We start from the raw sequence: 23,593 nt of genomic DNA, 5'->3' as shown, positions 1-23,593 counted from the left end.
CTTAGTAAGAGGCATTCTACTTCAGCAAGAAACACAGACTGCAATGAGCTGTTTCCCTTCATTTTTTCAGTTGTAAACCAGTAGTATAAACAATTTATTCAAACATTGAGTCAGACCAAGGAGGAGCTTTATCATCTTTGAGCAGTCTTGGAACACAAGTCTGAAGCTTATCCAGCTGACAGCCCTGCATACAATAGATCACCTGGCTAACAGACATTTTTTTGTGGGTTTTCTTTTTTCATTTTCTTCTTGTTGTGGGTTTTTTTTGTTTTGGAGTTACTCTGGAAAAGTCTAGGCAATATTACTGCTGAACTGTAGGTTCCTGGACAACTGAGGGTAAGATTATTGTTCCATTTTAAAAAATCAGGAAAATGTGTATACTCCCTCAACATAAGTAACAGGAAAAAACGTGGGCAGGGTGGGGCAGGGGGGAAATAAAGCTACATAGGGGAGTTAAAACCTAGGAAGACATTTAGCTCATTGATGACCTTAGTTCAAGTTGTTCTGCCTTTAGAGATTTCTGAATTAAAACTTAAAGCCTTAAACCTACCGTAAACCTCCCAAAAATGTTTCCATTCTACAATAACAAGAGTTCAAACCCAGCATTTCAACACATCCTACTGATATGTCCAATGGTAGCAAACATTTTATGCGTGCTATTAAAACAGTTAAAACTTGACCCTTTAGACAACTTCAGTTCCTTAAGTAGTAAATCCTTAATAACTTGATGAGTTTCTGAAACTATTAAAACATTTTTCTTGGAGAACCTAGCATTTTGAAAGCATTCTAAATTGCATTTTCAGAAAACTAAGTGCAGTCTAACTGGGTGACTGGTTTTAAAGCAAGAAAAAGAGAATCTCTGGGTGACACTATTTCTCCAACAGGACTTCTGTAATCAAGGTTGTAAATATGATGGCCCTTAGGCCAGCACTTCTGTGGATGTCAGAGTTGAAACTATTCTTTTTTAACATTGAGTAAAACAATACTGTAGGAAATTAACAGATCTGCATGTTCAGCAATTTATAGAAACATTTAAGGAACAGCATATCCCAACTTCTTGAAACAGCAATAATGAAAGTAATGGGAAATTACTTTTAGTCTTAAACCAAAAAAGTTTCTTTTCAGTGGAGTGCAATCCAACTGCTGCTTGGTCAGTAGCTGGGTCAGAGATGAAGTATTTGACTGAGAGCAAGGTTTATACTCCACGTGGCATCATGCTGGCTTCCATTCCCCACCCCACTGCAGGAAGTTCACTTCTCTTTGAAATCCTGCCCACTATTCATTACCATTTCCACTACAGGAGATCATTTTTCACCCAGAAATGTAATTCCACACTGTATAGATTGCTTGCCAGTATTCAATTAGCTTTGATTTATGTGCTACTCCCCACAGCTACAGTTATTACAGGCACCTACCAGTTTAGCATCATTCCCCCACTGATAAATAAAGCACAGGGTGAGAATTCTCAGACTCCAGACTGTATGTAATCAGGGTTCTACAGGTTGATGAGCAAACAATTTATTTAAAAAAAAAAAAAAAAAAAAAAACCAAACCAGAAGGATAGCTAATAAAGAAGCTTCAAGTAATTCCCACATTATCTTTTTTCCCCAAAAGCTGTAGCAAAAGAAAGCTGGATTTCAACAACAGTAACACAGTTCCAGGCAGGCCTGTTCCCTGTCTTACCTCATAGACATGTACATTTACAAACTAAGGTACTGGGAACTGGGGATCAGACCCTTTAAAAAATTTTCTGTGCTTTCCAAATTGTTAATATCGTTCCCTTGTTTTATGGGCATCCAAAACTGCAAACCTTCCTAACCTCCCACTCCAAACCTGCACAGACCACACAGAGGACTCGGGTACCTATGGTTCCATGTAGTATGTGTGAGGGGCTGCACGATCTCTGCAGGAAAGTCTGTGTGAACATTGGACAACACCACAGGCACCAAAAGGCATATTTGATCAAATTTGCAGAATGTGAAAATACCGTGAAGCATCATAAACACAAATCAGAGACAAACAACATTTAGGACATCAAACGACTTCTTGAACACAACCTTTAAAAAAAGAAAAATAAATAATTCAAATATCTAAATATCAGGGGATTAAAAGGCATTTTCCCATATTTAAGGGAAGGCATCCCAGGTGAGGAAAATAACTATCGACACAAGGTTATCACAGATCAAAAAGCAGCTTCTTCACGTAGGAGATGGTCGTGTCGTTGGAGAGCATTTCAATGTGCTCGTTCCCCGGCAGCTCAAACAGCCGCACCTCCTGTTTCTGCCTGCGCAGCCACCGGCGGCACTGCAGGGCGCTCTGCAGGTTCACGGTGCCGTCCCCATCGCTGTAGAGGATCCGCGGCTCCCTGTCGGGGAAGCTCTCGTAGTGGAAGGAGTCGGGGGTGTCCACGCCGGTGCCGTACAGGCAGTGGATGCGCACGCCCGGCGGGGCCATGCGGAACAGCAGCGGCTCCGTGTCCTGCCGCATGAACCAGCCGTCCTCGAAGCCGATGTCGCGGTAGAACCGCCCGTAATCCCGCAGAGTGTAGTTGGCCGTGGGGGTGCTCACGAACACCTTGTCTGGAGGCCACGTGTAGTTGTAGGGGAGCATCCAGTTTGTGGAAACTGCCGATCTCTGCTGGTCTCTGATCTTGAGTGAACTGATAACGGGTATCCTGTTGTTGTCACCTTAGAAAAAAGGGTGGAATTCCATTATACATAAAGCGAAGCATAAACCTCCATTGGCAGCAATTACTAGCACTCATGAAGAAACTTTATAGATTTAACAAAATGTTTAAAGTTTTCTACACTGAAAACAAGCAGAGCAGCAACATTTCATACAGGATAGCTACAAATTGTTTATTTACCATTTGGCATAGCATTTTACCAGTTTATGCACAGACTGAAGTTTGTTTTTCTTGTTTTCGCCATCACCCTGGCTGGCACACCTCAATTCCTTTGTCAGCTGAACTTTGAATCAGATTATCCATTATTAGGTCTGTGTGGTTACAACATGTAATGGTCCAGGTCAACCTTGCTATAAAAATTGAAGTGCTGAAACCAAAACCACTATTCCTGGAAAATACACTCTAGTGCTATTTCAATTCCATAAGGTGGCACTAGTGCTTCAGCAAGGAGACATAAAGCACAATCTTTAATGCATCTTTAGGAGGAGCACTTGGAGACATTGGTATAAGTCTGAAACAGATAAAGGAAACTCCAAAGAGCACAGCAAGAATCACCAAGGTCCCAAAAAACCTGTCTCTCATTACTGTGTGGTAGCAGTACTTAACTGTGCACTCCCACCACCAAGCTACTGGATACTGCTTGGCAGTTCTCAGCAAAGAAAGCCCGAGTTTGAACTGAACAATAAGAGGACTGTGCACAAAATTTATTTCCAGTTGAATAATCAAACACAGAATTTGACTATTCCAGCCTTCTCTTACAGAACTGGTACAAAGTGCTTATCAAGTACTTTTCTCTGAAGTGAGGACCTACCATGTGGCCAAGACCACATTTAATTAAGTCAGCAGGCACAACACTTGCATTATAGTGAACAAAATATTAGGTCTAAGGAAGACACTGCTTGTATTTCAACCTGACAAAAAAATAGAACCGAGTCACCACAGCGAACTTTGTGCCTTTGCCTGCTGTAGGAGGAAGAACATCCTCACTTTATTGGCACTGCAACTGTAATGATACAAGTATTGAGCCTGCAAAGCACATGAATAAGTAGCTGAAAGTATCACAGAAAATCTACTGCAAATAATTCCACCGTATCCTGTTTACCACTTTGATAACACAACTGGATGCGACATGAAGTTCCTGACCATTACATGTTATAAACAGGAATGGGAGCAGAAAGAATGCATTATTAGCATGCCTTGTCTTTCCTGCAGAAATGCAATACATTTCTTTAAAGCAACAATTCTTCTACATACTAACCCTGCTAATCTTAGAAACTCTTTAATAGACTAATGTAATCCAAGCGTTGATGCCTGATGGTGGTGCCTTACTTACAGGTATCAGAGATAGGACTAGCCTAAAACTGCACTCTGAGATTAGGTACTGCCCATTTAACTTTCCTACATGATTCTTAAATTTCTGCTCAAAAAACGTGGACTTCAGTACAACAGACATACAGGTGAGAATATGACTACATTTCAGTAGAAATTTAACTATTATGTATAACTAGCCATTTTGGATGAAATGCATTATAAAGGATAAACAAGGTACAAAGCACAAAAGTTTAATCCAACAGAAATCAAGGACTCTGGAATTTTATATAATCATGTATTATTTTATACAGCTAATATTAACATTGCTTACTTCCTGCCATTTCTGTAGCATGCAAACATGTCAGATGAAGCCTGTGGGAAAAGGGAATCAATTTTTACACTGCCATTGCAACACATTTAACAATGTGTAAATCGGATGTTTGTATCGAGTTAAGTTTTCTAATTAGTTACAGAGCAGTGCACTACTGTTCAGCCTCAAATGCCTTGCTAAGCAAAGTATTCTTTGCTGTGTCCATGCAAGGCTGACACTTGCTGTGTGTTTTGCATTTCAATGAAGTCCAATTTTTCATGTCAGCTTTGATTAGGGAGAAGATAGCGATATCCAAAGCTAACAAGTCAGAAGTAAGCTACAAAACCAAACCAGAATCATCGAGAACTAAATGCAAAGCACATGACATCCTTATGGTATCACATGATGGGGTAAGTGAACATTTTCCATCAGTCATTTGCAGTTAATTAGTGTAATACGTTATGCTTCTTTAGTCAGGTTTTTCTAGTCTCAAGCATATCCAGTGTGCTAAATCCCAGACCTCAGTCAGCAGTGTTACAAATTTCACCTGCCATTTACACTGTAGGCACCACTTCACTGCCATGTCTACAAGTTTCCCTTAATGTTAACCTCAGGCAGCTGTGTGATCCTGGATCAAAGGAAAGTCTGGAATGCTCTGGAGTCCCTGTTAGCTTTGCAATCCTGAACAGAGCAATCAGGCTGGAGGCAGAAGTGACAGAAATAGAAAGCATGAGGCCAAACAGCAGATGACAGAACAATCTGCAGAAAAGAGGCCAGGAGGGGTCAAGAGGGGACATAGCTCCTGGTTACAGGATGGGGACAAATTCGGTCCACTCCCACAAATAGGAAGAATGACAGTCTGGTCTCAAGGCTTGACACAGCAAGTTGTCATCACTTATGAAAAATATTTTTACCTTTGCAGTATCTTAACCTCTCCTCCTCCAGTCTCAGAGTTCCCAGGCTAGTTTAGGATCATGCACTGTGCACACCCCCCAGGTACCCACCTGAGGCCAGCACACGGAGAGTTTTAGCCACCCCTCCCCAGGGAGCGCCCAGTGACACATAATCCTTGATGTACTTGTCCTTCCAATCCTGAGTCTGCTGGTTGAGGAAGTACAGGGTGTACATATTACCCATACTGTGGGCAATTAAGACAACAGGACTTCCATACTGCTCATACATTAACTCGATCATCTTGCGAAGTGCCACAAAATAGTCTCCATTCTCATCTAAAACATACAGATTACAGTTAGAATTATTAATTGTGAATGCTAAACTTTAAAACCATAAGTTTTTAAATAATTGTTTTGAACTGTCTATGGAATTAATATTACAGAGCTTAGAAATTCCAGTATTAAGTGGGAGGAGGGGGGGGGTTGTGGGCATGTGCTTTGGTAGTGTGTGGGGTTTCTGTTGTTTTGCTCTGTTTTTAAGGAAGTTTTAAGTGGCTAGTCGTTTAAAGAGGGGAAAAAAAAAAAAACAAAACCACAACAATGAGCTCACGTCTGGGTCCTGGAGTGCCCAGGCCCCAAGAACCAGTCAAAATTAAGTATGATTGTACAGGATAGGAGAAGAGACTCAAAACATAGTTGCTGGCTAGGAGAGGCAAAATTTTGTTCAAGTAACAGTATGTTATTTACTTGGTGCCTTTCGCAGTCATAAGGTGCTCCTCTTACCTCTTCATCACGTTTGTAGCCCCAGTCTACTAAACTCTGCACCAAACATATAAAAAGTAACTTCCTGTACACAACAGATAAGAGAAAAACAGAACAGTAACAAGGTTAGTGTTACAAACAAACTCCCCTTGGAGGCATTACCTCTGATGCCATATATGCAGACATTAAAACTGCAGGAAGCTACGTGCCACATTAAACAAAATGAGATGTGCCCACTATCCCCCAAAATCACGAGAATGCTGCTATTACACTTCTTACTCGGTGGCTGATCTTCTCAAAATTTTGGCAGCAAAATCTAGTATACCCAGAGGGGATAAATTTTACTCAGTAAAGTTTTACTCCTGAACTGTAAAGACACACCTCAGAAGTTACTCAATTCGAGTTCCTAACTTTTGCTGAATTGCCAATTAAACTTCAGGTAGGGTATAATACACATTCATAAGGTTGGCCTGGACTTCAACATTTATTCTTGCAAACAAATGCTTACAGCATTTGTACCCCCCCAGGGCAGGCATTCTGGAAACTACCACAAACTATTTTTATATCTCTCAGGTAGAGGGACTAAGACGAAGTAACTGAACATAACACTTAATAGCAAACAAGGGAAAACAGTTACAGACTGCATATGAAGATGTCACATATTACAAGCTTTGACACATAGGATTTAAGCATTATCACAACTAAATGCATCTAGAAAGGGTCATAAAATCCTACTGAGCCTCACAGTCGTATCTAAGTTTTGAGCAGAACCTCATTTCATTAGTCTTGGATGTTTATTACACAGTCCCTGAAGTGGAGGAATTTTTAACATGACCCCTATTCTCGTTATAAGGGGGCTTCATCGGTGCAGCTCATTAAGACATTGCAGCTCCCTAAAGAGCAATCCTCATACATACCAACGCTCCTTTTACTCGGGTCAAGAAACTCCAAGGAAAACGTCTGCCCAAATCCTGGGACTCTGATATCCACTCCATCTGGTGGTTCTGTAATCTTACTTGTTCGATTATACACCAGCCTGGGGCAGGGGGGGAAGAAAAAAAAATAGAGAAAAAACCCATGAAACCTGTTGTATTTCCACATGAGGACCACTCAGCTCCACTAGGCCTCACATTCTGAGTGCAGGACAAGAACTTTCAAGTGCTTTTTACTCAGAAGGAGAAAAAACACAACCCAGGCAGACATGATCAGAGTGCTCTAATGGCTAAGAGCTTATACAATGCAATCAATTATTTTAATTACTCAAATGCTTTACATTCAGAATCTAAGGCTTTTCTTCTCTGTAACACTGAGCATATGGAACTGTGGCTGAATTTCAGCTTTAGATATGAGCTACCTTGTTCTGTACCACTTGACTTTGCATTAAGCCCACGTAATAGAGAAAACTTGTCAAGAGCACAAGAATGTGGCAGTAGGAGAATACCTGTAGAATCAGGCATCAAAAGTATTCTCTTAGCTAAAATAATTAATTTCTGTTTAACTAGGAACACCTATACCAGCATAAGGGAACACTTTACTTCTTGACTAATTACTATTAGTATCTCAGGAAATGTATTGAGGTATCAAGTGTTTTGTGAACACTTTTCAAATGACCTTGAGATATGAAGAATCTGGAGCATTGGGTCAGGAGTTGGGGTTTTTTTAATCCACTATTATTATTATAGGTGGGGGGTTGTTTGTTTTTAATACCATATCAATACAACTGCCATTTCTGAACACGAGTTTTTACCTCTCGATGGAGTCTCAGAATCTAAACTGACACTCAGACCTTCTCACAACAAAATTCCTCTAATCTGTAAGGCATAGCAAGACAAAGCAGACTGTTCTACAACTCAGTACATTCACATTAAAGAGCAACATGACATTTCAATATTTTTAAAATGCACAAGCTAAATATTCCTTGGTTTTGTAGTGATATTTGTAATATTTTAGAGGAAGATCAATGAAGCAGACTGCATGATGAAACAGTCTGAAAGCTTCAAATTGGCAATTTTTTAAACCAAAATAATTCTGGAAAGAGACTTCTAGGGCTGCCTGTAAAGGACCCTATCTGCTAATAACATCAAGGTTGTGGGTTCAGTCTCTGTATGGGCCGAGATTGGACTTGATGATCCTTGTGGGTTCCTTCCAACTCAGAATATTCCATGAAATGTGATCCAAACCAGTCATTTCCATGTGTCTAGTGGTAGAAATTGGTCTCAGCTGCCCAGGAGTCTGTTGCTAATGACACAGTGCCAGCAGAAGCTCAAGCTCATGTTCCTCCTGCCTGTCCCCTCTGAGCTGCCCGAGGTACCTCCTTCCCCCTGCCTCATCCAAGCGTCAGGAATTCATCACAGAATGGGCAGGACCCAAAGAGACCAGTGGTCATCTGCTCCAACCTCCCTGCTCAAGCAGGGGCTCCCTAAAGCACATGGCACATGGTTCTGGAATATCTCCAGCGAGGGAGGCTCCACACCCTGTCTGGGTGATCTGTCCCAGTGCACACTCACTGCACAGGAAAGTTCTTCCTCATGTTCAGGTGGAACTTCCCAGGTATCAGTTTGCCCATTGCCTCTTGTCCTGTTGCTGGGCAGCATCAAGAAGAGTCTGGCTCCAAAAAGAGCAGAAAACATTCTCTTGAGGAAAGCCCACAGAGGTGCCTGAGAAGTGCTCAGACCTACACTGGGTAACTGGTAGGAGGGAAAGTAGAAGCCAAGAGAACCTCTGCTCCTCATCAGTGAAGAACAGCTGGCTCAGACACAACAGAGCCACACCTTCAGAGCCCTCCTGCTAGTCCCAGCAGAATTCCAAGCCATTTTTCTCACTAGTCTTGAATCAGAAAAGAGAGTTTAAGGCAGCCATTCTGCATGTCAGCCTGAGGAAAGGCACTAACTGCATAGAGCAATGTTTCTGGTCTTACCTGATATTATCAATCCAGCAATCAATGATGACAGGCAGAAGCAATTCCAGATTCAGCCAGAGTGTAAATAACTGTCTGTCTTCTTAGAGCAGAGATAGTGCACTACTGATGGCTTATCCAACTTTGCTTCCAACTGATTACCTAAGTCACCTGGAACTGAAAAATATAAAAAGGAGAGAGGAAAATATAAAAACAGACTTAATTAAAGCAAATAACATTTTATATTGCAATATACATATCTAAATACTGTAGCCCTCATTTGCATCATCACTGCATCCAGAGACACTATAAAATTTTGCCACTGGAAAAAAATATTATATAAGAAGAAAGTACTACATGTACATTTTCCACTGAAAATATTTAGATTTTAAAGAATCAGTACCTGAGGAATCATTACATAGAATAATTCTGGATCAACAGTTCATAACTTCCAAGAGAGGACTATAAAGGAACATGTCACATTAGCCCATTGGTATGAAAAACAAAGATTGCCTGGACATTACCAAAATTATCTGTGTTTTAAAGTACAAACAATCTTTCTGAAAGAACTTTTCTTCAGTGTCACAACTGCATATAAAGTCTTTGTTCTCTTTAAACAGTTGCCTGCAACTATCCACTTGAGATTAAAAACATGAAAAGTAAAAGATCCATTTATATTTTATCTTCCCTTCTTCACCTCCAACCACACTTTTGCAAACAAGATGTAGTTGGCTAACAATGTCAAAATACAGTTTCATATCTCTTACAGCAGGTTTGGATGCAACAACAGTATTGCTCCCTCACTTTTTTCCTTTGTATGCATTACAACAGTAATACTTGGTCTTGTAATTGCACTTTCTCGAGGCATATACTAAATGCCAGTATTCCTTTGATTGAGGTTATTTTTCTTTATTTTTTAAATGCTAGACAGAAACAGGAATATTTTTCTAAATTAGAAAATACTTAACAAAACATTCTACAATTTTCAGCAGCAAGTTTTCAGAGAAACATCTTACATTCTGTTATGGTTAATCGTTTTTTCCTCAAAAAACAGAAAGGCAAAAACATTTCAGCATCTGAAAAGTTTTTCTATGTGAGAAAAACTTAGAACTAAGGCCTTTCTTAAGGGTTTTCCCAGCCTCTTTCAGCTCCACACAGCCACCTTTTTGGGGTGTGCACAACTGTATCCTATTTACTTGCTGATGTTTAGTTCTGAAGTTTTTTAATTTTTAACCCATACAGTTCTATCCCCCCTCCACCCACCCCGCCAGTAAGTTACTTAATCAAAACAATTTAAGCTCTATAAAACACTAATACTTAGCAATGGCTTCAGGAAATAGATCACTTTTAGTGGAACATTTAATTTAACTGGAAAGCCAGATGTGCTTTTAGAGAAACATTTATTGCAGAAGTGAAAGAGGACAGAACTTCAAACTACAGACCTGAACAACCACACTGTAAAACACTCCCTAACCACTGCAGATTATGCCTCACCACAAGACATACCTCAGGATTTCTTTATTAACTACCCCTACTTTCTCATTAGGTTTCTAATGGTGTTATTTTTGTAGCCTTAAGTGAAATGTTAAGAGCCCCAGTAGCTGACCATGGTTTATTTTAGGTCATATTTCAAGGACTGATAGACTGGAAAGCATAGTAAGGGAGATTATAGGATTGCATCACACCCTAGAAAGAGTTTACTGAAGTTCACTCTTGTAACCTCACAAAATGCTACTTAGTTATTGCTTAGAAAACTAAGGCAACAGCTTGTTCCAGTGTGATGCCTCTGCTGTATCAGTGCTTTTAATTAGAAAAGAAACAGAATGTAATTCTATTTATATCAATCATTGGTGACTGGCAGTTTCAGCAGCAGACCTGCCAAGGACGGAACAGGTTGATTTTGTCTTTGGTTTCAATATAAAACAAAGAAGAGTGACATTTTGTTCTATCCTGGAATCGCATTTCCTTGGGTAAAAATCAAGTTCTTCCAGCAAAGATACCTTTCAAAGACTTAGACAAACAGCTGGAGTTTGAAGGACTTGCTGATGAGTGAGCGCAGTTCAAAAACCTCAGCAACTCCTGCTCAGAGTAGGCAAACTCACAACTGAAGAAGTTAAAAATTATAATCAAGATACATTTACCAACAAAAGTGCTGAAAGCAGGAAACTGTACAAAGTCTCACTTGGATTTAATGGAGTAATCTTAGATTAACTGCAAGTTTAATTTAGTTAAGATATTTTATCTTCAAGCTTCTTGAGGACAGAGGCTGTGCTCCTGTGTCCAGTTCAGGGCAGAAGATGAGGAACATGACATACTGACTTTTACTCAAGGGATGATAAAGAACAAGATGAAAAATGGCAATTTCTGCAATTCTAAACAAAAGATAAGGGACAAGTTCCACCTGTGCCAAGATACATCCTGGAGTTAAAAAATAAATTCTTGTGCACGTGTATGAGGCCTGATTATTTATAAAGCAGGGATTAACAAAAATGCCTGTCATATTTACATTTCCATATTAACAGTGAAACTGCTAATCACTGTAATTCACACCTTGGGGCTTTTATTTTTAAAGTATATTTGCAAGCTGAAGAGGGTTCATGATGAAGCTATAGGAAATAAAATACAAATTTTGATTTTTGAGATTATGGAAAGAAATATGCAAGATCTTCAGTCCTCAACCCACCCAGTTTAACAGTGTTAATGATTTACCTTTTGGCTGGAGAACTACTTGGTGGCTTTTTGATAAGTAACAGGTTAAAAAATATCACATTGAAGATTAATTCTGTAAATTAAGGGCATACCTTTCCAAATTTTCTATGATGGAATTTAAAAGCAGTAGAAAAACATCTTTCCCTTTGCTTTCAGGCCATACAGAAAAAGCATCTGTGGGCAGAGTTATCTTTAAGCAATTTTTCTCCTCATCCTCTCATCTACCAGTATCTGTAGTTTCTAAGCCTTTTTGCTGGAAACATTACATAAAGTTCATACTTTTTAAAGCCTGCAGACTGACCCCAAAATAACTGGCAAGTGGAGTTCTGCAAAATACATCAGCACTAGTTAAAACTGGATGTCCAAGAAAAGATCTTCAGCAGTACCCTTGCTTCCCAGCTTGCAGCTGTGTAATTCCTCTCTTGATTTCTGAACTACAACATTTGGAAATATGAGATTTCATATTCAGGAAAAAAAATAAGAGGCACTTCCATCAGATTTCTAGCACATTCTCATTTTTCACAGGCAGTAATCCCAACAGAACTCATTCCAATACACTGATGAACCCAATTCATTTTCAATATTATAGTAGCCTTGGCTGATTTTTTTCATCTCATCTGCCCTGGGATGTGTTCTTGTATGTTTACACTTTATGGAAAGCACATTTACAAGTTTCATTTAAGAGTGGCCTCAGACTTTTCCAAGCCTGTGAATTATAACAATTAGCTTTAGAACACATTCAGACTCATGCCTATCACTATCCTTAAGTCTTAGTGACAGATTCACAGTTCCCATCAAAAGACCATGAGCAAACTGCACCTTTATAGTGACTTGCCTTAATACTGCTCAGATAACAAAGACAAATGATCATTCAACAAACACCCTGAATAGGAGGATCTCACATTTTATCTGTTAAGAAAAATAAAATAATAATTAAAAATAGTGCCTACATAATAATGGGGTTGGGGGCTGGGCTATTTTTTGTGTGTATGCATGGGATTAAAAAAAAAAAAAAAAGGCCATCAGTTGATACTTTTTTACTACTTTTATCTGAAATGCAAATGCTTTTGAGTATTTATCAACTATTATAACTTTAACTGGTATAATTTCCTCAAATGACTCATCTTTTTGGTTCTATAAATTAGTATTCCTTCAAAACGAACCAATTTCCAACTTCCCTGGAAAATTAATGTTAAACTCTGACCACAGTTCTCTAAGGAGAACATCTCCAAGTAGCTCACAGACACCACAGAAGAGGTCTGTGTTTAAAATTAGGAACAAGAAAGCAAACAACATCTCACATGATACTTCCAGATACCTTGGATCACATGAGGCATAAACATTTAAACCACTCCTGACATGTAGCCAGCTGACCATACAAACACACACACCTCAATTAGCAGTCAGCAGGAATTCACAGGCAAAGCTCTTTTACATGTAAATCAATTATTAACAAACTTCATTTAGGTGTCTTTCTAGAAAACTTTAGCCAAGTACCTAACAAATTGTTTGCAGAAGGTATCAGGACATTGATATAGTAATTGTGTTGAGTCAGCTGTAAAAGGTAAAGAGTTCAGTGAATCCAATGCTGGTCTTATAAGGACGGGTTATCAGCTCCAAAATTTCTAACACGTGAGATAGTATGCAGTGATTACCCATGGACTATATGAGAAAATGCAGGAAGAGCAGCCACAAAATAAACTACTTCTCACAAGCATTAGAAGACAAGCCTGTTGAATATAACCAAACTGAAGTGCAAAAAAGTTATGATTCATGTAAACATGAAGCAGATACACAGAAGGAATTGCACAGAATATGCATATATTTAGTAGATATTGTCAGTAGAACAGAAGTATTTGGTGGGTTATTTTGGTTCTTAAAGGAGATTTTTCTGTATAAATATATTGTCCTGGCTAAATAGAAAACTTTTTAAAAAGGCACAAAAGCAAATCAGTATCTTAATTAATCCCCTTTTCCCCAAAAACACTTGAGAGAGGAATCCAAGATAATCACCCTAGATTTTAATGAACATTGTGCCTGATATTCAGCCAGGATTCTGGACATAAGGCTTTGACTTTTGCCTGTTTCTTCTTCTGTAAAATCACTGTTATATGAATAACCCTTGATGCTTTGTTATCCAAATCTCAGGGAAAAGTGAGCAATTGCATTGCAGTCTTTTGCTGGCAGTTACTACCCATGCCAGTTTGGCTCCCTATTATGTACAAACATGAGCTCCAGGCACAGTAGCTCCTGCTACCAATGCCCCCTGAGGATGCAGAGCCCAGGTTAAAAGCTAACCTAATCCAAACGGTGTGGTGCCACTCTCCACGTTCCTTGTGCCAGCTGCTCCACTAAAGTAATTCAATCACCACATTAATCACTTCTCCTAAACTGTTCATGTTCTCATCCATTAGCAAATCAAAGGACCCCATAAAGTGGCCAATAAGCAGGCACAAGGAAAGCTGGGTGAGCACTGAGCTCTTACACTGGCCCAGCTTTCCACAGAACCTCCCTTCACCTGAGCCAGTCAGGGGCCTCTACAAATCTGAGACCTGTTGCCATCACAACCATGGCCAAGAGTTACCAGGTTGTATTCATGCAGCTCATGTATTTTCAGATGTGAGATTTCTTGAGGCAGTATTTTTGTTGGTGCCTGGGCAGCAGAACATAGTTACCCTCAAGCAATGCTCGTGCAAGCTACTGCTCTGCTTCCTCCTCCATGAGTTGGGTAAGCACAGGCTGCAACTGCAAAGTGAGGTCATTACAAAAAACAGTTTGAGAGCAAGCTACACTGGGTCTTGTGACCATCACTAGTCTAAAACGCTTATGAAGTGTCATTGTGTTGACAACATTCCTTTAAACAGCATCTCTTCTTTCTTTATTCTTTCAGATCAGGTGGCCATGTTGCCACACACAGAATAAGACCAAACTTGTTAACTCCTCTTTCTACTGAAGGGTTTTAGCTTCCAAACAAACCAAGAGTAAGTGCTTTGATCATGAGATCCTGGTTACTACAAGACAAAAACATACATAAAAACTGAACATATATGAGGAATTAGGAATCTGGATATCAGCCTGATAAATCAGGGGAATCAACTCTGTATTCCCATCTTGTATGGGCTCCAAAATCATGTCAGGCTTGTATGGGCCTATATAATGCATTTGTGTTTCCAGGACACATGGGTTTTTCTTCCCTCTCTCAAGCACCTGTGTTAAGTCAGCACTTAGAATGCTTCCCTAAACAATTCCACTAAACCCTTCCACCATCCTCATGGCAGGAATTCCTAAAAAGCTTATCTTAACATGTCACATACGCAAGAAGGGTGAAGAAAAGGTCATGAAAAGTTAACTAAAATCAAGATGAGAACATTTCACGCAGAACCAGCAGGTGACCGACAGTTACTCCTTCCTCTCTTTTGTTTGTTTGACCTTCACTGCCCATGTCATGTCTAATCAAAACTAAGCCCTTACTGCAGGTGGTTTTACAAGAGTAACTGCTAAAAATCAAAAAAACATAATATTTTACAATAGGAAGTTACAGCAAATCACTCCCCAAGAGTACCTGCTTTCTCAAACATACAGGTAGCCCAGAAAAATTACCTTACATTAGAACCCACTGAATCTTCACCTTCTGGACAGGTGAGGACCAGGCAGCAGAAAAGAGTAAACTTTAAAACGCAGACACTGAAGAGAATAGTAAGAGATGCAAGTTCTGTAGTGTTTGATGAAAACTGCTGGTTTGCAACAGCAAGACAGTCTGTTGTAAAGCACTCATTGATAAATGTGTGCTCAGCCAGAGCATTCACCAGAACATCTCTTAAGAAAATGTAGGTCAGTCATGGTTCTTAAAACCATCCTTAGGGAACATATATACTTACAGTAGATCCATCAGTAGTAACTCCATGCTTCTACAATCAGTACTGCCTTCAAATCTTTGATTCCTTCACAGCTAGAGTTCAATATTAGATCAGCAACTAACACACCTTTGTCATCAAGAAGCTTGTGCTGAAGCAAGTGCCAAGGCCTATTACAAAAACCCAGCATTATGGAGAGGAAAGACGGGATAAAAGATTGTTTCTAGCTTCCTCAGGCAGAATTCAAAGAACTTTTGTTCAGGTTTCAACTCCCACCCCTTAGGACATCGCTTTGCAGTTTCTACTTCCAAATCTACATCCTGTCAGTCAGTTCAGTAGTCTATTAAGAACTGTGGATTCATACACCTTGTTCCTGAGATAACAAGAACATTTTTGAAGATGCTGTGTTAGAATTTACCCTTTTATGTCAGAAGTCTGTAATAGTACTAATAAAGTTAACGTCAGAGCTTTAATTATTATCAAGAAATGGAGCTCAAACTGAACAGCATGCCACTGATTATCCTTTTCCCAATATTTTTCCCATTTTTTTACTTTTTCTTCCCCCCTTACCATTAAGACTAATCACATAATAAGAATGTGCAGCATACTGAATACATTCACAGGACTGCCTACTGACACTACTGCCACCAAATGCACTTACTGTCTTGGAACAGTTAAGAATTACAGTTTCAGTAGACAAGTTATTAAAACATTTAAAATTTATTTACAATTCTCATCAATAGATACAAAAAACACCTAACACATATTATTAACTATTATACGAATATTGTCTATAAATTCAATACAAACTATTTTGTGTTAACAGGTGACCACAGGCCAGTAGTGAATATTCATTTTTCATGTTTGAGCCAATTATTTTTTAAATACACGTAGCTCGACTGCTGGAACACCCAATCACTCCTCTTTCCACGTCTGATTCCAGCCTCTTTCACAGAAGGTTCACACAGAGGAAAAACTTAAGAAGCGAGGGTCTGGCATTAGTTAACGAGCCGCATTAGAGCGAGCCGTGTACTTGGGCGCACCCGGAGCGCTGCCCGGCCCCGCGGCCCGACCTGCCGGGCGCTCCCGGAGCAGCCGCTCCGCTCCCGCAGCCCCTCAGTGCCCGGGGATGGGCCGGCGGGTCCGCCCCGGCCCCGCGGTGCCGCCGCCCGCCCCGCCGCCCCCCGGCTCTTACCCAGCACCACGGGCGGCCCCGCGGGCCGGCGGCGCGGCGCTCCCCCGCCGGGGCACGGCAGCGGCAGCAGCAGAGGCAGCAGCAGCAGGAGGCCGAGGAAGGGGCTCCCCGCAGCCCGCGGGACGAGCCTGGCACCGGCCGGCGGGGCCATAGCCCCAGCGCATACCCCCGGAGCCGGCAGCGCTGCCGCGGCCCGGCCGAGTGCGGCCCCGCCGCCCGGCCCCGCACTAAAGCGCCCGCCCCGCCCCGCAGGGACCGCCCCGCCCCGCGCGTCAGCGCCGAGCGCGAGCGGCCCCGCCCCGCGAGAGGCCCCGCCCCGCGAGCGGCCCTCCCAGAGCCCTGAGGGGCGGCCCGGGCTGAGGGAGCGGAGCGGCGGGAGCGGGGCTGAGGGAGCGCGGCTGAGGGAGCGCGGCTGAGGGAGCGCGGCTGAGGGAGCGCGGCTGAGGGAGCGCGGCTGAGGGAGCGCGGCTGAGGGACGAGCGCCTTGGGGCCGCATCACAACATCCACGCTCGTGTGGTCGTGGTGACTGCTGAAAGTAAGGCGCGTTTGCTGCAAAACATGTCTGAAAATAAGTAGCGCGTGAGGGGCGTGAGCAAAGCAAAAGTTCTTGGAAGAACTGAACGTTTTAGTATTAAACAGTCAAGGGAGTGGGCATCTGATCAGTCAACACCCGAGTAACGTAACAGGTAATTGGTACAGAGTGTCCCCGGGATCAGGCATTTGGCAATACTGGAAAAAAAAATCATTAGACCTCTATACATGTAACAGGTAGACCTGTAATTACAGTACTTTAAACCAGAAGGGTTGTAAGCCTCTGTGCTTCAGCAGTCCCGGTTAGTGGGTGTCTGGTGGGTGTCTGGCTGAGGGGCAGGAGGAAGGGTGTCCACAGAAGCAGAAACTAAACAGAAGCAAAAAATGGAACTTGGAACCAGTTCCAATCACATCTCATGATCAGTCATGATTGTGCTGATGGGCAGTACCAGGTTTCCTTAATTCACTCATATATCTCCTCCTGCTGAGGAAATACACAATCTGTGCCAGATGTTATCAATTTGTGCTCAGGGTAAAGCTATTTCTGATAAGGTTACTTTGCAACAAGGGCACTACTGTGTCTACTTCATAGCTCCCTACATCCCTCAGTATGTCTACTAATTTTCAGAAATATTCCTACCTTGAATGCTTAATACACTAGCATGAACAATGTCACAAATGGAGACAGAGTAAAAGACAAGTAGAAGTACACATTGTCAGGTATAAAACTGAAACTCTTCTTACCTCACTGAATTCAGTATTCAACAACTTTTGTAATTCCTGAAGAGAGACATGCCAGAGGTCTGTGCATGAAGGCAGAACCTGGTAAAACAGATACACAGCCTATTGACAGGAGTTTAGAAAAATGATGTTGGCTTGGCATTGACGTGGAAGGAGAGACACCTTTCTCCTGAAATCAGACCAAGGAGGAAAATGCAACAAATCATACAAGGAAGCTAAGGCCAAGTCTAAATCTAGACTTGCCTTTTTTCTAGGCAGCAGCCACACCTCGTGTATTTACATTCAACAAACCCAAAGACAGGTGCTTAGTCACCATGCAAGTGGTGACATGAAATGACCTCCTACTAAAGCAAACTACCACGTGTGCAAGTATGACTGACTAAAACCAATTGCAACAGTGAAGGTGGTGTAGGAATTAAATGTTACAAAATGCAGCAAAAGACCTTATGGAAGGGTAAAACAGTATTTAAAAGAAAACTTATTTCAGGCACAGTCATTCTCTCATACTCAAAAGCCTCAAAATGCACATGTCCAAATAGTCTGGCCAGGATCACTTGTCCTATGACACAGGGTTCATGGGATGACAGCTGTCAAGTCTTCTACACCTCATGGGTTCCCTTGGGTGGCATCAAAGCAGTTTTGGGACAGATTTTCTGTGCCTTTTAGGAGAGAGTTATGATTTTTTTTTGTCTCAGCCTAATTTCACCCTCTGTCAATTTTGGGCAAGTTCATTGCCTGTTGTCTTCTTTCTGCAGAGCTGACAGAGGAATGGCCCCTATGATTTTCTGTAAACTTGATGCCATCTTCCCCTTACCAGAAGGCTGGTCTTCTGCTGCTAAGACAGTTCTGCTGTAGGCCTCTCAGAACACAGGCCTTTTGATGTACACACTGCATTTGTCAGCATTTGTAAGTATAATTGCTCCTATTTGTATCGTTTCTGTAAGCATTGCCTCATGGATTCTACTCAAGATGTCACACAGGCACATTTCCATACTCAGTTCAAACCAATCTTAATATTTACTTCACAAATCTCTTGCTGTTCTGGCAGCTGGGAAGGTCTTCACACCACTAAAAATCTTTACATCTAATTCTTTTCCAGGAAAAGTCCACTAAGCACATAATAGCTACTCCTCCTGCTCTGCAAGCCCAGGCTCTCCAGATAACAGTCCTTCAGCTGATGAATCAAGTAGTGTATGTTAGTTATTTCTTGATGTCTCCTTTTGGGAGGTCAGGACTATTCACATTCAAAGACATTACATTCAAAGTAAAATAAGCTTTTTGCCTTTGGAAGGTTGTTTAAGTATGCACAGGAAATTTCTGTTTGCACATTGAGTCCCTGGTCCTGTTGTCACGCACACCAACAAACCCAGGCACCTGGACATGCGGCATTGCTTTCCAGGAGATGATACCCTGCTATTAATTGAGTCAGTGCAACTATTGCCAGGTGCTGTTTTGTTAGAAGGGCAATCCAGCTCTTTCTCCACAGAGAATGACTTGACAGCAGGGCATTTGTAGATTAACAGCAGTTCAGGAACATGACCAGTCATTTTCCAAGGCAAACTCAAAAAAATACCAGAACCGACTACACATCTGAACTGCCAGTAAAATGCCAGCCAGCTTATTATTATACAAAGTGCATGCTTTGTACTGCTTCCTTCACATGTTTTCTAGCCAAAGCTGGCTAGAAATGAAAAAAGAAGTTATTACAGTTGAAACTACTGTATCTTTTTCACTTCTATATGAACTGAAAAAAAACATTATCCATACTTCAGAGGCCAGTTTGTTGCCACTGTAGGGATTTTTTTTAATATGCAGAATCTATCTAATAAGAAAATATTCATTTCTTAAAAAAAAAACAAACACCACCATAAATAAACAGTATTAAGCACCAGAAACTACAGTATCAGTAACATTATCTTTGTTTAAGTCTCCATGAGGGCTTGCACTGGCAACTTGACAAAACCCATGAATTGGATATGAGTTTGCACACTGGTTACTTAAAAGAAACAATCCTTTCCAGAAATCTACTATTTGCTTAAATGTCTTTTATTTGATTGAACAGAATTCTCTGTTTGCTTCTGATCCTTGCCATTTAAGTAGTGTTTGCATTGGCTCAAATCCCCTCAAACACGATTGTGCTGAGCTAGACACATGAGGAGAAAACAGCCAGTTTCAAAAAAGATGTGAAGACAACCCAAGTGTTGTCACACTGCTCTGTACTTGCATATCAGCACAGTAGCACAGCCCCAGGACACGATGTGACATGCATTTGAACAGGGCTGCAAAGACACTTCTTCCTTTCACTTCTCCTGCATCCTCAGCACTTCACAGTCACTTCCATATTGTTCCCCACAGTGCTGCTCAAGAGCGTCAGGATGATAAACAACACTTGTGTTCCTCATTGTCTTTCAGGCTAAATTTGGTTGCAGCGTCAAACAGTGACCAGAAAAAAAGAGAAGAGGGCAATTGGGTAGTGGGAATACAGAAATGCAGGCTCACATGATCAGCTAGAAACTCAGAGCCTACCTGTTCACCAGGGTAGGATATCCACAATTAACAGATCCAGTCACTGCCATCTCTCCTATCTTCAAACCTTTAATCCATATAACAGAGATCATATTACTCTTTTGGCTCATGTTTTGCCCTTGCAAACTGTCCATGTAATAGAGCTTCGTAGTAAATTGTGAGGATTTAATGACTAAGAAGCTGAATTCAGAACTCATGCTCAGTCAAAGAGGACTTTATTAGAATCTGGGAGTGAGAAATTCTCAGCAAGAACGCTGGGACTGAAGGTACTGCGAGTTTTACTCAAGATTTACTCAGAGTTGGTGTTCTGGGTCGGGCCACCAAAGAATTTTGAAATTGAAGCTAGGCAAAATATGGAAGTTTCAAAAAAATAAATGAATGGTGGCACAGGAAGATGGAAAAGAGCAGATACAGTTTTGTGTAGGGTGAGTATCTGAGGAAAAGTGTTGAAAATGCAATGTATGATGTGATGAAAACTGAGGAGGTTGAACCCTCAGGGGTAGTTTATGCCTTGCACAAGTTCCCGCAAATTACAACACCTTCCCAGCACATTGCATGAGCTGTAGAACCTGACATTTTTGCTGTGCAGACAAACTTGTACCCTCTGAGGCAGAAAGGTGATTGTAATCTGCAGGCAGGATACTTTTCAAGTGAGGAGAAGATTTGGAGAGAAAGCAGAATTCAGCATGATGTTGTTGTGAGGCTTAACATGTAATCCAAGATGAAGGGTGGTTGGGGAGGGCACAGGAACATGAGTCAGGCAGCAGCATTTCAGGATTCTAGCACACATGTAATGAAAAGGCAAGAGACCACTGTTTAATAAGCACTTCCAGCCAGTGTCACACCTGTTTGGTATCCCAGCTGGGCAGCGTGTCAGGGAAGTTGCTGAGAAATACAGGGCTTAGGAAATCTGCTAGCTCAAAGCTACTTCTGAAGAGACACAACACTGCTGCTGCTACATCCAACTGATTACTGCCAGAAGTGAACCCATTTCTGGAAACACAACTGCATCCAGAAGAACTGAAGGTGGTGTCAGTAATTTAGTTATGTATTGAGGGGGATGCTGGTCTTTGTCTAGTCTCCTTAAGATTTCACTCACTCATTTTCAGTGCTAAATTGTTCCAACACCCAAGGATGGAAAAAATCTGACACTGATCATATTTGATGAGAGAGTCCAGCCTATCAGAAACAATCTGAGAGTTCCTCTTTAGTGGCTGCATTAAAAAATGAGCTGATGAGAGTTTACCTGAATTTTAAGGAATGAATAATTTTTTTTTTCTTCATTTTATAGTTATGGCTCTTGGGATCTGAAATGTATGTGCAATCCCATTAAAAGATGCATCTGTTGAGCAAATGGTCTTCTTAGATGTGGACGTGTAATGTACATAGATCACTCATTTATTTTCTACCCTTTGAATCCAGATTAAAAACTAGATACGAGTAGGAAAACTGACTACAGTTAAGATCCAAATTAGACAAAAACAGATTTTACCAAAGTTTCTTGATTAACATTAAAACCCAAACAAAATTAACAATATTACAAAATTAATTGTTCAGATCTGAGTTTGATTGTCACTGTATGTAAAAATAAATGCCAACAAATGCACAGGCACTTACTGTACCATCCTTTGGGCATATTAAGTTAAAAAGTATTGCTTGATGATTCCTGTAAGCACATAGTTCCATTCTAGACTGAGGGGCACAGGCAGTTGGGAATGGTTAATCATGGGAAAATGCCTTAATCAGCAGCATCACAAGTATCACCATGTCAGGCTGTGTCAAACGTGTCAGTGCAAAAATACAGTTAGGGGAAAATTAAGGTTGGAAGTGATTTCAAAGGTCATTATTCTAATCCCTGTGTTCAAATCATAGCTAGGGACAAATTTGGATCAGGGTAGTTGTTCTGTTGGGCAAATAAGTGGATACAAAATGAAAATTCTAAAAAATTCCACCGTTTCATATAGCACATTCCTGGTATTAACACTGAATAAAGGGCATTTTGAACAGGGGCAGTGAACTAACTTGTCCTGCTTTAAACTGCATGATGATGTTCTAGAGACATCTGTGCTTGTTAGAAAGGAGAAGCTTGCCAAAGGCTGTCTGGACATTGTACTTTGAGAAGATGGACTGAGTGGAACAGTTTTTATTTTTTTTAATTCGTATGCTAAAAGCAGCTTGAGACACTGTAAATGTTTCTGTCATGCCACACTGACAATAGACTAACACTCTCAAGAGTTTCTTCATGGTATGGTGAAATTAATTTGGCTATCAGTGCTTGGCAGCTGGAATTGAAGCTGCTCAGATTACAGCTATAGAAGCAGTAGAAAATGGGTACTGCTATCATGTGACATCAGAACAAATTTTCTGCTGAAAGCAAGAAATACATGAGTTTTCATGTGGCAGATAAATTGGTCTCATGATTTCCTGTAAAATGTTATACTATTATGGAGCAATTTCAACTCTTGTGCTTGGACCTTATCCCAACATAACGTGTAAAAACAATTTTGCTGTGTTAGTGTGTTTTAAAGGTGCCTTGATTAGCTGCAGAAAATGATTCTCTCAAGGCTTCTCTCTTACTCTCTTCTGTGGGATATTTCCTCATTTGGACAATCTGCTAGATAGTACTGATTTTTTCTTGTTGTGTTTACACAAGATGATTGTTCTCAGATGACATAGAAGGACTAATAGTGTTCAAAATGTAAGTTATTTTTAAAAGTCTATTTAAATTCTGGTTTTATATGCTTTGGGGTTGCCTTCTTGACATCTGTATAAACTTGTATAGAAGTTAGTATTACATGATGGCAATAACCTAGAAAATTCAGTCTAACTCTGTTCAATACCTCGAGCAGAGGACTAGAAGGTGGATAAGGTTTGTGACTGGATTTGTGATTTGTCCTGATGGGGGGATCCCTAGTGCCTTGATCAGCAGATGCCCAGCAGCAGTGTCTAACACCACACATCCCCGTTCAGACCTTGCAGCTCAAGGACAGGAGCCCAGCAGTCATGGAAAAAGCATCACCACACATTTGCTGTGTCGGAAAAGAACAGATGTTAAAGAGATACCGTTCAGTGCCATGGAGGATTAAATGCTTCCCACACAGTGACACAGAACGAGACACAAAGCCACCAAGAGAAAAGTAACATACACAATTAAAGCTGCCTCCCATACCGTGCCAAA

At 40.9% G+C, this 23,593-nt stretch overlaps 2 protein-coding genes and 1 long non-coding RNA gene across 5 annotated transcripts in view; 2 read left to right on the top strand and 1 right to left on the bottom strand.

Moving 5' to 3' along the window:
* Positions 1-4,711, top strand: part of LOC116793224 — a 68,774-nt gene extending 64,063 nt beyond the window's left edge. For both annotated transcript variants that reach the window (XR_004359402.1, XR_004359401.1), the window contains one exon: positions 4,593-4,711. This is a non-coding gene — a long non-coding RNA (uncharacterized LOC116793224). The remainder of the gene's footprint in view (positions 1-4,592) is intronic.
* On the bottom strand, positions 1,126-16,798 carry PLA2G15 (phospholipase A2 group XV). The gene is given in 8 exon segments (XM_032700915.1): positions 1,126-2,687; positions 5,312-5,536; positions 5,948-5,962; positions 5,965-6,039; positions 6,874-6,998; positions 8,880-8,946; positions 8,949-9,035; positions 16,617-16,798. Coding segments are annotated over 8 exon segments (1,257 nt in total). The 5' UTR covers positions 16,768-16,798; the 3' UTR covers positions 1,126-2,175.
* Positions 16,799-17,001: 203 nt separating this feature from the next.
* The window catches only part of LOC116793452 (leukotriene B4 receptor 1-like), a 51,750-nt gene continuing 45,158 nt past the window's right edge, over positions 17,002-23,593 (top strand). For both annotated transcript variants that reach the window (XR_004359489.1, XR_004359488.1), the window contains exon 1: positions 17,002-17,152. The gene's annotated coding sequence lies outside the window, so the exon portion shown is untranslated. The remainder of the gene's footprint in view (positions 17,153-23,593) is intronic.

Source organism: Chiroxiphia lanceolata, chromosome 13 (assembly GCF_009829145.1).
Source record: "Chiroxiphia lanceolata isolate bChiLan1 chromosome 13, bChiLan1.pri, whole genome shotgun sequence".
NCBI classification, from domain to species: Eukaryota; Metazoa; Chordata; class Aves; order Passeriformes; family Pipridae; genus Chiroxiphia; species Chiroxiphia lanceolata.
This window is presented reverse-complemented; position numbering and strand designations above follow the sequence as displayed.